Below are 14,596 nucleotides of genomic sequence, written 5' to 3' on the forward strand. Positions count from 1 at the left end.
TATGAGTTACAGGGGTGCGAACCCTTCTACCAGTGGAGGGGGTGGCTTATATAGAGGACGCCAAGACCCCAGCCAGCCCACGTAGAGGAGGGTTAAAGTACATTAAGGCTGGCGTTACTGGTAACGCCATACATAAAGTGTCATCATGACCATTAAGACTATTCAATTACAGACCGTTTGGATGCAGAGTAGATCCTGAACTTCTGATGGTCGAGTGCATCTTCATGGTCGAGTGTCTTCTAGCCAGTCGAGTGGAGTCTCCCTTGGTCGAGTGGAACTTCCCTTGGTCGACTGGAAGGTTGCTTCGTATGATGATGTCCTAGGGCATGGTATCCTAGATAGGTCCATGACCCTACCCTAGGTACATAACCTCATCAGACATCGCTAAAGTTTATTACAATCCATCCAAAAGGAGGCGAGCTGAAGACACATGCAACAAATGACAAGATCTGAAGATTCTTCTCCCCGAAGATTCACATTTGCAGCCTTGGAACTCCGAAGCGCCAGCCCTGCGAAGCTTTGTAAATTCCACTTGCCACCTGTTCGATGAGCCTTGCCCCCAGCATCAGCGTTCTTTCTCCTGGGTCCTTTTTCTGCAAAATAGCCCAGTCAGCGATCCAGTTGCACATTCTCTTAACGATCCCAATCGGGTCGTTTATATTTTTTCTGCCAAACACAATATCATTCCTACTATTCCAAATTTCCCAAAGGAGGGCAGATGTACCAATCAAGACCATTTTCTTGTCATTTTTGCTGAAATTGTTTAACAAGTTTCCAAAACAATTATCCATGTCTTTTGGAATTTTTTAAGGTCAAAAGCACACCCTACCAGACTCCAAATAAGTCTAGCAACAGGGCAAGAAAAGAACAAGTGATCAATATTCTCTTCTTTTCCACAGAACACACAATGTTTGTCTCCTTTACACCCCCTTTTTTAGCAGGTTATCTCTGGTTAGAATACTCTTCTTGTTCAAGAGCCAAAGAAAAAACTTGATTTTTGCAGGCACTTTAACTTTCCACATAAATTTATGTGGAAATCCAACATCAGATTTAACTAAATGTTGATATAAAGATTTTACATAAAATTCCCTATTAGCAGTCAGCATCCACATGGGTTTGTCCCTCCCTCCATGCATTATTATTTCCTCACATCTCCTCTTTAAGCTATCCCAGAGATTTTCATATTCTCCACAAATTGTTCTTCTGAAAGACATAGCCCCCCCAACGTTTATCTATCACTCCTCTGACAGTAATTTCCCTGTAATTACTAATGGAATATAGTGAGGGATAAGCCTCCTTCAAAGGTTTATCATCCACCCACCAGTCTTCCCAGAACCGTGTATTTCTACCATCACCAAGTTTTTTCTTGATGTGAGGGAAGACCAACCCCCTAATTTTCAGTAGGCTAGACCAGAATTGTGAATCTCCTTTTTTGTATTTGACTCCAGAAAGGCATTTGTCTCTGAGATATTTAGATTTAATAATATCTTGCCAGATTCCTTCTTCGGCCTCAAGTTTCCAAATCCATTTAGCAAGCAAAGCAATATTAAAGGTCTCAAGATTTGTTATTCCCAGCCCACCTTGTTGTTTTGGAAAACAAAAATGTTTTCCAGTTAACTAGATGATATTTCTTCTTATCATCTTCTGATTGCCACACTAATCTAGCTCTGTAAAAGTCCACTTTTTCCTAACTCCAACAGGGAGTAGGTAAAAAGACATCATATAAATGGGAATATTTGTTAAACAGGATTGCACCAGTGTGACTCTTCCAGCAATATTGAGCAATCTGCCCTGCCAGCAGGCACATCTTTTTTCAATTTTTTCAGTCACATTTCTCCACATACTATTCCTAATTCTTTTATTATGTACTGGTACTGGTAAACATAAATATTTCAAAGGCATTTCTCCCAGGGCACATATGAAGATCTCTTGATATAAATTTCTCCTATTTTTAGCTTCCCAAAAAATCTAAGTGTCACTTTTATGAAAATTAATTCTCAACCCTGACATTTGTTCAAAGCAGTCAATATGAATTTTAAGTTCCTGGCTGATTCCTCATCAACCTGTATCAGGAATATAGTATCATCAACATATTGCAACATATTTACCCCATTCTCATGAATGTCAGTAAGTACCCCTTTAATGTAACCTTCAGTTATAGCCTTACCCATTATTATAGCTAGGGCATCCACAACTAGGTCAAATAGCAAAGGGGGGAGAGAATCCCCCTACCCAAGTCCTTTAAAAGTTTTGAAAAAAATGCCCCACATTATCACTAACTTTCACCCCCACCTGACCCCCCTCATGGTGTGCATCACCCAGTCACACCACTTATCAGGGAAGTTTTTCAACTTGAGCATTTTGTGGACAAAAGGCCACTTAATTTTGTCATATGTTTTTTTCAAAATCAACTTTAAACAACATAGCATTATGTTTTTTGTATGAATTGAATTTAAGGCCTCATGCAAAATAACCACTCCCTCCATAATATATCTACCTTTAACAAAGGCAGTTTGAATGGGTGAGATTATAGGATTGACTACCTTACTAAGTCTGTTCATTAAGACTTCGTAATGATTTTGAAACTAACATTTAACAGACATATAGGTCTGGATTTTTGAATCTGTTTAGCATCCTTAACTATAGGAACCAGAGTAATAATTCCATAGTTAAGCCTAGCTAAATCAACCACACTCCTGCGAAAATCATCTAGAATTCTATTTAGATCATTTTAACCATATCCCAGAAGTTCTGATAAAATTCAATAGCAAACCCATCAGGCCCTGGACTTTTATTCCTTTTCATGGAAAAGACAACTCTTTAATCTCGTCCATAGAGAAGTTTTTAATCAGTTCTTCTTGTGTCTGAGGAGAAATCCCCTCAGCCCCTTAAATGTTAATATTTATACTGGAAGTCTCAGCTTGTCCAAATAGATTTTTGTAGAACGCAGTGATGTAATCTATAAGTTCATTTTCCCCTTCAATCACTTCCCCATCCTGTTCTAATCTCATAATTCTATTTTTTCTTCTCCTCTCGTTCACTTTGGCATGATAATATCTAGTGTTAGAGTCTCCCTCTTTAATTTCCTTGTCCTTATATCTTTGCAACCACTTAATTTCTTCCAGCTTAAGTATCTCTTTTAATTCTCTCCATAGCTCTTTTTGAATGTCTCTTTCCTGAGCATTAATACCTCTAGATTCAACATTTTTGTCCTAAAGGAAATATGCCCTAGAGGCAATAATAAAGTTATTATTTATTTCCTCATATCATGATAAATGTTTATTATTCATGCTAGAATTGTATTAACCGGAAACATAATACATGTGTGAATACATAGACAAACTTAACGTCACTAGTATGCCTCTACTTGACTAGCTCATTAATCAAAGATGGTTGTGTTTCCTAACCATAGACATGTGTTGTCATTTGATTAACGGGATCACATCATTAGAAGAATGATGTGATTGACTTGACCCATTCCGTTAGCTTAGCACTTGATCGTCTAGTATGTTGCTATTGCTTTCTTCCTGACTTATACAAAGTTCCTACAACTATGAGATTATGCAACTCCCGTTTACCAGAGGAACACTTTGTGTGCTACCAAACGTCACAACGTAACTGGGTGATTATAAAGGAGCTCTACAGGTGTCTCCAAAGGTACATGTTGAGTTGGCGTATTTCGAGATTAGGTTTTGTCACTCCGATTGTCAGAGAGGTATCTCTGGGCCCTCTCGGTAATGCACATCACTATAAGCCTTGCAAGCAATGTAGCTAATGAGTTACTTACGGAATGATGTATTACGTAACGAGTAAAGAGACTTGCCGGTAACGAGATTAAACTAGGTATTGGATACCGACGATCGAATCTCGGGCAAGTAACATACCAATGACAAAGGGAACAACGTATGTTGTTATGCGGTTTGACTGATAAAGATCTTCATAGAATATGTAGGAGCCAATATGAGCATCCAGGTTCCGCTATTGGTTATTGACCAGAAACAGTTCTAGGTCATGTCTTCATAGTTCTCGAACCCGTAGGGTCCGCACGCTTAACATTACGATGACAGTTTTATTATGAGTTTATAAGTTTTGATGTGCCGAAGGTTGTTCGGAGTCCCGGATGTGATCACGGACATGACGAGGAGTCTCGAAATGGTCAAGACATAAAGATTGATATATTGGAAGCCTATATTTGGATATCGAAATCGTTCCGGGTGAAATCGGGATTTTACCGGAGTACCGGGGGGTTACCGGAACCCCCCCAGGGGTTATTGGGCCTACATGGGCCCTAAGGGAGAAGAGGATGGCCGGCCAGGGCAGGCCGCGCGCCCCCTCCTCCCCTAGTCTGAATAGGACACGGAAGGGGGGGGGGCTTTCCTCTTTCCCCCTTCCCCCTTCCTTCTCCAACAAGGCAAGAGGGGGGAGTCCTACTCCCGGTGGGAGTAGGACTCCTCCAGGCGCACCCCTAGGGGCTGGCCGCACCTCCCCCTCCCTCCTTTATATACGGGGGCAGAGGGGCACCCCATGACACACAAGTTGATCTTCGTGATCGTTCCTTAGCGTGTGCGGTGCCACCCTCCACCATATTCCACCTCGGTCATATCGTACCGGTGCTTAGGTGAAGCCCTGCGTCGGTAGAACATCATCATCGTCACCACGCCGTCGTGCTGATGGAACTCATCCCCGACACCCTACTGGATCGGAGTCCGGGGATCGTCATTGAGCTGAACGTGTGCTGAACTCGGAGGTGCCGTACGTTCGGTACTTGGATCGGTCGGATCGTGAAGACGTACGACTACATCAACCGCGTTGTTCTAACGCTTCCGCTTTCGGTCTACGAGGGTATGTGGACACACTCTCCCCTCTCGTTGCTATGCATCACCATGATTTTGCGTGTGCATAGGAATTTTTTTGAAATTACTACGTTCCCCAACAGTGGCATCCGAGCCAGGTTTTATGCGTAGATGTCATATGCACGAGTAGAACACAAGTGAGTTGTGGGCGATACAAGTCATACTGCTTACCAGCATGTCATACTTTGGTTCAGCGGTATTGTGAGATGAAGCGGCCCGGACCGACATTACGCGTACGCTTACGCGAGATTGGTTTCACCGTTACGAGCACTCGTGCTTAAAGGTGACTGGCGGGTATCTGTCTCTCTCACTTTAGTTGAACCGAGTGTGGCTATGCCCGGTCCTTGCGAAGGTTAAAACAACACTAACTTGACGAACTATCGTTGTGGTTTTGATGCGTAGGTAAGAATGGTTCTTGCTCAGCCCATAGCAGCCACGTAAAATTTGCAACAACAAAGTAGAGGACGTCTAAGTTGTTTTTATGTTGTGATGTGATATGGTCAAGACGTGATGCTATATTTTATTGTATGAGATGATCATGTTTTGTAACCGAAGTTATCGGCAACTGGAAGGAGCCATATGGTTGTCTCTTTATTGTATGAAATGCAAACGCCCTGTAATTGCTTTACTTTATCACTAAGCGGTAGCGATAGTCGTAGAAGCAATAAATGGCCTAAACTACAACGATGCTACGATGGAGATCAAGGTATCACGCCGGTGACGATGGTGATCACGACGGTGCTTCGGAGATGGAGATCACAAGCACAAGATGATGATGGCCATATCATATCACTTATATTGATTGCATGTGATGCTTATCCTTTATGCATCTTATCTTGCTTTGATTGACGGTAGCATTTTAAGATGATCTCTCACTAAATTATCAAGAAGTGTTCTCCCTGAGTATGCACCATTGCGAAAGTTCTTCGTGCTGAGACACCACGTGATGATCAGGTGTGATAGGTTCTACGTTCAAATACAACGGGTGCAAAACAGTTGCACACGCGGAATACTCAGGTTAAACTTGACGAGCCTAGCATATACAGATATGGCCTCAGAACACGGAGACCGAAAGGTCGAACGTGAATCATATAGTAGATATGATCAACATAGTGATATTCACCATTGAAACTACTCCATCTCACATGATGATAGGACATGGTTTAGTTGATTTGAATCACGTGATCACTTAGATGACTACAGAGATGTCTGTCTAAGTGGGAGTTCTTAAGTAATATGATTAATTGAACTTAAATTTATCATGAACTTAGTACCTGATAGTATTTTTCTTGTCTATGTTTGTTGTAGATAGATGGCTCGTGCTGTTGTTCCATTGAATTTTAATGCGTTCCTTGAGAAAGCTAAGTTGAAAGATGATGGTAGCAATTACATGGACTGGGTCCGCAACCTGAGGATTATCCTCATTGCTACACAGAAGAATTACGTCCTGGAAGCACCGCTGGGTGCCAGGCCTGCTGCAGATGCAACCGACGATGTTAAGAACGTCTGGCAGAGCAAATCTGATGACTACTCGATAGTTCAGTGTGCCATGCTTTACGGCTTGGAACCGGGTCTTCAACAACGTTTTGAACATCATGGGGCATATGAGATGTTCCAGGATTGAAGTTAATATTTCAAGCAAATGCCCGGATTGAGAGATATGAAGTCTCCAATAAGTTCTATAGTTGTAAGATGGAGGAGAATAGTTCTGTCAATGAACACATACTCAAAATGTCTGGGTATAATAATCACTTGATTCAACTGGGAGTTAATCTTCCTGATGATAGTGTCGTTGACAGAATTCTTCAATCACTGCCACCAAGCTACAAGAGCTTCGTGATGAACTATAATATGCAAGGGATGGACAAGACTATTCCCGAGCTCTTCGCAATGCTAAAGGCTGCGGAGGTAGAAATCAAGAAGGAGCATCAAGTGTTGATGGTCAATAAGACCACCAGTTTCAAGAAAAAAGGCAAAGGGAAGAAGAAGGGGAACTTCAAGAAGAACAGCAAACAAGTTGCTACTCAAGAGAAGAAACCGAAGTCTGGACGTAAGCCTGAGACTGAGTGCTTCTACTGCAAGCAGACTGGACACTGGAAGCGGAACTGCCCCAAGTATTTGGCGGATAAGAAGGATGGCAAAGTGAACAAAGGTATATGTGATATACATGTTATTGATGTGTACCTTACTAATGCTCGCAGTAGCACCTGGGTATTTGATACTGGTTCAGTTGCTAATATTTGCAACTCGAAACAGGGACTACGGATTAAGCGAAGATTGGCTAAGGACGAGGTGACGATGCACGTGGGAAATGGTTCCAAAGTTGATGTGATTGCGTTCGGCACGCTACCTCTACATCTACCATCGGGATTAGTTTTAGACCTAAATAATTGTTATTTGGTGCCAGCGTTGAGCATGAGCATTATATCTGGATCTTGTTTGATGCGAGACGGTTATTCATTTAAATCAGAGAATAATGTTTGTTCTATTTATATGAGTAATATCTTTTATGGTCATGCACCCTTGAAGAGTGGTCTATTTTTATTGAATCTCGATAGTAGTGATACACATATTCATAATGTTGAAGCCAAAAGATACAGAGTTGATAATGATAGTGCAACTTATTTGTGGCACTGCCGTATAGGTCATATCGGTGTAAAGCGCATGAAGAAACTCCATACTGATGGACTTTCTCACCCGTAGCGATGCTTAAGTCTGTCCGAATCATGTTAGCAATTGCCGTATTTTATGATTATGAAATTTGGCAAATGGATGTCAAAACTGCATTCCTGAATGGATTTCTGGAAGAAGAGTTGTATATGATGCAACCGGAAGGTTTTGACGATCCAAAAGGTACTAACAAAGTGTGCAAGCTCTAGCGTTCCATTTATGGACTAGTGCAAGCATCTCGGAGTTGGAATAAACGCTTTGATAGTGTGATCAAAGCATATGGTTTTATACAGACTTTTGGAGAAGCCTGCATTTACAAGAAAGTGAGTGGGAGCTCTGTAGCATTTCTAATATTATATGTAGATGACATATTGTTAATTGGAAATGATATAGAATTTCTGGATAGCATAAAGGGATACTTGAATAAAAGTTTTTCAATGGAAGACCTCGGTGAAGCTGCTTACATATTGGGCATCAAGATCTATAGAGATAGATCAAGACGCTTAATTGGACTTTCACAAAGCACATACCTTGATAAAGTTCTGAAAAAGTTCAAAATGGATCAGGCAAAGAAAGGGTTCTTGCCTGTATTACAAGGTGTGAAGTTGAGTCAGACTCAATGCCCGACCACAGCAGAAGATAGAGAGAAAATGAAAGATGTTCCCTATGCATCAGCCATAGGCTCTATCATGTATGCAATGCTATGTACCAGACCTGACGTATGCTTAGCAATAAGCTTGGTAGGTAGGTACCAAAGTAATCCAGGAGTGGATCACTAGACAGCGGTCAAGAATATCCTAAAATACCTAAAAAGGACTAAGGATATGTTTCTCGTTTATGGAGGTGACAAAGAGCTAGTCGTAAATGGTTACGTCGATGCAAGCTTTGACACTGATCTGGACGATTCTAAATCGCAAACCGGATACGTGTTTTTATTAAACAACGAAGCTGTAAGTTGGTGCAGTTCTAAACAAAGCGTCGTGGCAGGATCTACATGCGAAGCGAAGTACATAGCTGCTTCGGAAGCAGCAAATGAAGGAGTCTGGATGAAGGAGTTCATTTCCGATCTAGGTGTCATACCTAGTGCATCGGGACCAATGAAGATCTTATGTGACAATACTGGTGCAATTGCCTTGGCAAAGGAATCCAGATTTCACAAGAGGACCAAGCACATCAAGAGACGCTTCAATTCCATCCGGGACCAAGTCCACGTGGGAGACATAGAGATTTGCAAGATACATACGGACCTGAATGTTGCAGACCCGTTGACTAAGCCTCTTCCACGAGCAAAACATGATCAACACCAAGACTCCATGGGTGTTAGAATCATTACTGTGTAATCTAGATTATGGACTCTAGTGCAAGTGGGAGACTGAAGGAAATATGCCCTAGAGGCAATAATAAAGTTATTATTTATTTCCTCATATCATGATAAATGTTTATTATTCATGCTAGAATTGTATTAACCGGAAACATAATACATGTGTGAATACATAGACAAACTTAACGTCACTAGTATGCCTCTACTTGACTAGCTCATTAATCAAAGATGGTTGTGTTTCCTAACCATAGACATGTGTTGTCATTTGATTAACGAGATCACATCATTAGAAGAATGACGTGATTGACTTGACCCATTCCGTTAGCTTAGCACTTGACCGTTTAGTATGTTGCTATTGCTTTCTTCATGACTTATACAAAGTTCCTACAACTATTAGATTATGCAACTCCCGTTTACCAGAGGAACACTTTATGTGCTACCAAACGTCACAACATAACTGGGTGATTATAAAGGAGCTCTACAGGTGTCTCCAAAGGTACATGTTGAGTTGGCGTATTTCGAGATTAGGTTTTGTCACTCCGATTGTCGGAGAGGTATCTCTGGGCCCTCTCGGTAATGCACATCACTGTAAGCCTTGCAAGCAATGTAGCTAATGAGTTAGTTACGGACTGATATATTATGTAACGAGTAAAGAGACTTGCCGGTAACGAGATTGAACTAGGTATTGGATACCGACGATCGAATCTCGGGCAAGTAACATACCGATGACAAAGGGAACAACGTATGTTGTTATGCGGTTTGACCGATAAAGATCTTCATAGAATATGTAGGAGCCAATATGAGCATCCAGGTTCCGCTATTGGTTATTGACCAGAAACAGTTCTAGGTCATCTCTACATAGTTCTCGAACCCGTAGGGTCCGCACGCTTAACGTTACGATGACAATTTTATTATGAGTTTATAAATTTTGATGTACCGAAGGTTGTTTGGAGTCTCGGATGTGATCATGGACATGATGAGGAGTCTCGAAATGGTCGAGACAAAAAGATTGATATATTGGAAGCCTATATTTGGATATCGGATTCGTTCCGGGTGAAATCGGGATTTTACCGGAGTACCGGGGGGTTACCGGAACCCCCCGGGGGTTATTGGGCCTACATGGGCCCTAAGGGAGAAGAGGAGGGTCGGCCAGGGCAGGCCGCGCGCCCACTCCCCCCTAGTCCGAATAGGACAAGGAAGGGGGGGGCGCCCCCCTTTCCTCTTTCCCCCTTCCCCCTTCCTTCTCCAACAAGGCAAGAGGGGGGAGTCCTACTCCCGGTGGGAGTAGGACTCCTCCAGGCGCACCCCTAGGGGCCGGCTGCACCTCCCCCCTCCCTCCTTTATATACGGGGGCAGAAGGGCACCCCATGACACACAAGTTGATCTTCGTGATCGTTCCTTAGCCGTGTGCGGTGCCCCCCTCTACCATATTCCACCTCGGTCATATCGTAGCGGTGCTTAGGCGAAGCCCTGCGTCGGTAGAACATCATCATCGTCAGCACACCGTCGTGCTGACGGAACTCATCCCCGACACCCTGCTGGATCGGAGTCCGGGGATCGTCATTGAGCTGAATGTGTGCTGAACTCGGAGGTGCCATACGTTCGGTACTTGGATTGGTCGGATCGTGAAGACGTATGACTACATCAACCGCGTTGTTCTAACGCTTCCGCTTTCGGTCTACGAGGGTACGTGGACACACTCTCCCCTCTCGTTGTTGTGCATCACCATGATCTTGCGTGTGCGTAGGAATTTTTTTGAAATTACTACGTTCCCCAACATGTCCATCACATCTAACATACTTAACAGTTCTTTTTTCCTTTTTCTATACATTGCATTTGCATTTAAGATCCACCCTTTTATTTTGTGTCTAATATTCCCAAGCTTTTTTTGCCAGGTGTCCATACTGGACCCATTGCAGTTAACCTCCCAATTCTTTTCAACAAATTCTTTAAATCCCTCCATATGCATCCAGGCATTTTCAAATCTGAAAATGGGTGGGGCAGTTTTTTGTTCCCCTCAGTCCAACAGCAAAGGGGTGTGATTAGAGATTTCTCTCTCTAAAGCAGTAACCATGGTCATAGGATAACTATCTTCCTAATCTGGGTATATTAGTATTCTATCTAGTTTCTCATAAGTGGGTTCTGGCAGATTATTTGCCCAAGTTTATTTTCTCCCACTTATAGGAATGTCTCTCAACCCAGCACGTTCTATTATAGCATTAAAAACAAAGCTAAAATGGTCAATCCCACCCGGTTTATTTTTCTCCGAACTATTTCTAATGATATTGAAGTCTCCTCCGATGACACAAGGAAGAGGATTATCTTGATATAGTCTCGATAATTCAGCAAGAAAGGCAGCTTTCCCCTCTTTTGAGCATCACCATAAACATTCACCAAATTCCAGCTAAATTTAGCTTTTTGTCAAATAAGAGCACCCTTACAAAGTAAGTACCTTTTTCTACTTGCAGCGAATCAAAGTTGTCACTGTTGACCCCAACTAGTATACCACCAGATTTGCCCCTAGGAGTAATCCATTCCCAGAGGAATTTTTTTCCTCCAGAAAGGTTATGGAGTTCATTCTTTGAGTATCCCCCTTTGATAGTTTCTTGTAAACCCACAAAATCCAAATGATTTTCCATAATACTTTCCCTAATAAAATTTCTTTTTATATCCTGCCTGGCCCCTCTAATATTCCAAAACATCCCTTTCATTGTTTCTTTTTTATTTTTTTCCTCCCCCCAATTGATATGACATGCTTCCCAGCACTATTGTCTGAGGTGCCAATCTTTTTTTTCCTATTACTAGAAAATAGTTTTCAGATTATCATAGTAATCCAATTCCAATTCTGCATCAGAATGGTCATCCCTAGAACAAAATTCTTCCACCACAGCTTCTCCAATGTCAATAGGACTTGGAGAGCTTTTTATTTTTGTATCTTCTTCCTGATTTTTAATGTTTTGGAGATATAAATCTCTTCTAGCCTGCTCCATATTGGCAATCAGGTCTAGGTTTTGATTAACTAGGTCAATGGTACATCCCAGTTCAACACCCACATTTTTAGCCATCTCAAACAAAGAAATTCTTTCATCTGAAATGGTTGAAGACTTACCATAATTATCCTTGTCAGCAGCTCTTTCCTTGGCCAAATCTTCAACCATATCATCTTTTTTGTCCAAGTTCCTGTCACTTCTTCTAGTAGGTCCATTTTTGTCCTTATCCTTGTCTGTGTCCCTGTCTTCTTTAGCAGCAATGCCCAATTTGGACCCCAGAGACTCCACAGAATCCTGGCTGGCATTGTAGTCCACAGTTTCAATGTAGTTGTCTTCAATCAGTGGATCCTGTGAGATACCTTTGTCATAATAATTTTTCTCTCCAAGATCCTCCCCAGTCAGTTCTTTTTCATCCCAAAGCTAAATCTTCTCCATACATCTGTCTATCAGCTCTTGTTGTTTCTTGATCATGTGCACCATATTATTTTTCTCTTCCTCCTAGGAATTATGCCTTTTCTCCTCCACTACCCTCCAGGCTTCCTGTCTACATTTATTTTCTTCCATTTCCTGTAGCTTTTGTAGTACTTTACCTAGACCAGCTTCCACTTTTTTCCTCATTCCAACCTCAGCCAGATATTCCTTCTCAATATTTAGAATTTCATCATTCTTCTTCTTCATTTCCTCAAACTGCTTAAGCCCTACACAACCCAGTGAAATGTTTTCCTTGCTCCCCTCTGCATCTACTCCACCAATTTTGATTTTCTTTCTCGTTTCATCTGAGTCTGTATCCTTGTCTGTCTCAATGTCTTCATGTTTTCTTTTGTCTTCATACCAACCCTGTTCTATCACCCTTTCTAGCTCCAAAGTCATTATGTATATCATGAGGTCCTTGTCAGTCACTTGAGTGTGCTTGGGTATTTTTTCAGAGTCTCTCACCCCTACCTTGGCTCTTATTTTTTCCTGCAAAATTGTTGTCATGTCAATCTCCAGTACTGCACCAATTGTAGCAGCCACCTCACAAGCACCAAAGAAGTGTCTGAAACATTCATGCACTTTCCACAATTTCACCCACATAGTGTGAAGCTTCCCTATGGCTTGTGTGTCATAAGTCCAACTATCTACATTGATGACAGCTTTTGTCCCTAGGAGGTTGAAATTCCCAAATTTGTGAAGTTCAATCAGTCTGCTCTTATTTGGAAATCTCATAAGATAATCCATGTCTCCATGTTTCTTGCATCTCCATTGCCAATCCCACTTAAACATGTAATTTAAGCCTTCCAGGAACTGAGTTTCATTAATTTCTCTAAAAGCAATAGTGATAATTTCCATTGGATTGATTTGTTCACTGTTCACAACTTCCTTAGAATTCTGTATCAGCAGCACTCCCAAACCTCTAACAGCATATCCAACAAACTTGGGAAGTGGTTTTATCTGCTTTAGCCAGTTACAATCCTCTGTAATGTGAGAATTGTTTCCACAGATAATGCAGTCTGGGATTTTGCATTCCCTAGTCAGATGTCTGAAATCCTTGCATTTGTTGCACATCACCCTAAGGTTGGCTCCATTCTTATTTTGATCAGATCCCTCTCTCTGTGCAAACTTGGTAGCACCCCCCCAATTGCTCTGATTCTGTCTATATCCTGCTCTAGCATCAATATCTCCTTTCTTATTATTGTCTCTGTTGTGTATGGGATTTCCTTACTCAATATCACCCTCAGAGTCCTTCTTCCCTTCTGTCTGATTCCCAAGTCCTGTTACAGCACCCGCCCCTGTTGTGTCATCTGAACAAGAAGTGCACCAAACCATTGCTGTTGTTAGAGCAGCTCCAGGGAGGGGTTGAAAGAATGAACAAGATGTTTACCTTTGCCCTCAGATCCAATTCGATCAACCTCATGTTTGCTCGCTTCTCTCTCTCTGTCTTCAGCAACGACTTTTGTCTCTAATTTCGGCCTCTCTCCTCCATCCCCCTGGTAGTTGGAGGTACCAGGTGTGAATCTGGGCCCAAACCCCTCCAGATTTCTGCTATGTTGTTGAAAATCCCCTTTGGATTTGTCTACTTCTCCCTCTTTCTTTCTATACTGGAAACTCTCTCCCCCCCTCCCCCACGGTTGAATCTTCCTCCACCCTGATTTCATCCGAAACCCCTGTTCATCCTATTCTCTTCTTCTGTTTCTGGTGGCGGCGGGGGGAGGGGAAACCCTAAATCCTCGAGGGGATCACACTCTCCTCCCAGCAGGAGGATAGGCTCGTCATTTATACTGATAAAGCTTTTAGAAAGCGCATTCGCCAAAGGCGTTTCTCTTCCTTTCCATTTCTGCCCCCACTTTTCCTCCTCATCGATATTTCCCCTTATATCAGAATTTTTATTTCCTAAATTGCCCAAACCAACCTCGATTTCCATTTCATCAATATAAATTGCCACATTAGACCAGAAATCTGGAATTTGGGCATATTGTTTCTTACTCATTTTATCGACAATTTCTTTACCAAGCAGAACTTGGCTTGGTGTGATTTCACTCTCTCTCCCTCTAGTGTAAACAGATCCAGGCCTAGTTTTATTTTCACCCCCATCATTAGCAGCTAATCACCTTTCATTTTTAATTTTTTCTTTGATAGACCCCCCCCCACTGATGTGGGTTTAATGAGATATTTAGATTTGGGGGAAATCATACCTTACAATTCCAACGAGGGCCCAGCCCCCTCGTCGGGATCCTCACTAGCGAGCAGCCAGAAGCGTCTGCCCACCGGCGAGGCTCCTACCC

General features: G+C 42.1%; 1 protein-coding gene across 1 annotated transcript; it reads right to left on the reverse strand.

Moving 5' to 3' along the window:
- Positions 1–308: 308 nt before the first annotated feature.
- Positions 309–13,965, reverse strand: LOC119289894. The gene is made up of 3 exons (XM_037569072.1): positions 13,696–13,965; positions 11,954–13,615; positions 309–593 (listed from the first exon to the last, which is right to left on the reverse strand). Exon 2 carries the CDS (start codon positions 13,377–13,379, stop codon positions 12,333–12,335), a length of 1,047 nt encoding a protein of 348 aa, XP_037424969.1. The 5' UTR covers positions 13,380–13,615; positions 13,696–13,965; the 3' UTR covers positions 309–593; positions 11,954–12,332.
- Between the last annotated feature and the right edge of the window lie 631 nt (positions 13,966–14,596).

The sequence above is a fragment of the Triticum dicoccoides genome, chromosome 4A, assembly GCF_002162155.2.
Source record: "Triticum dicoccoides isolate Atlit2015 ecotype Zavitan chromosome 4A, WEW_v2.0, whole genome shotgun sequence".
NCBI classification, from domain to species: Eukaryota; Viridiplantae; Streptophyta; class Magnoliopsida; order Poales; family Poaceae; genus Triticum; species Triticum dicoccoides.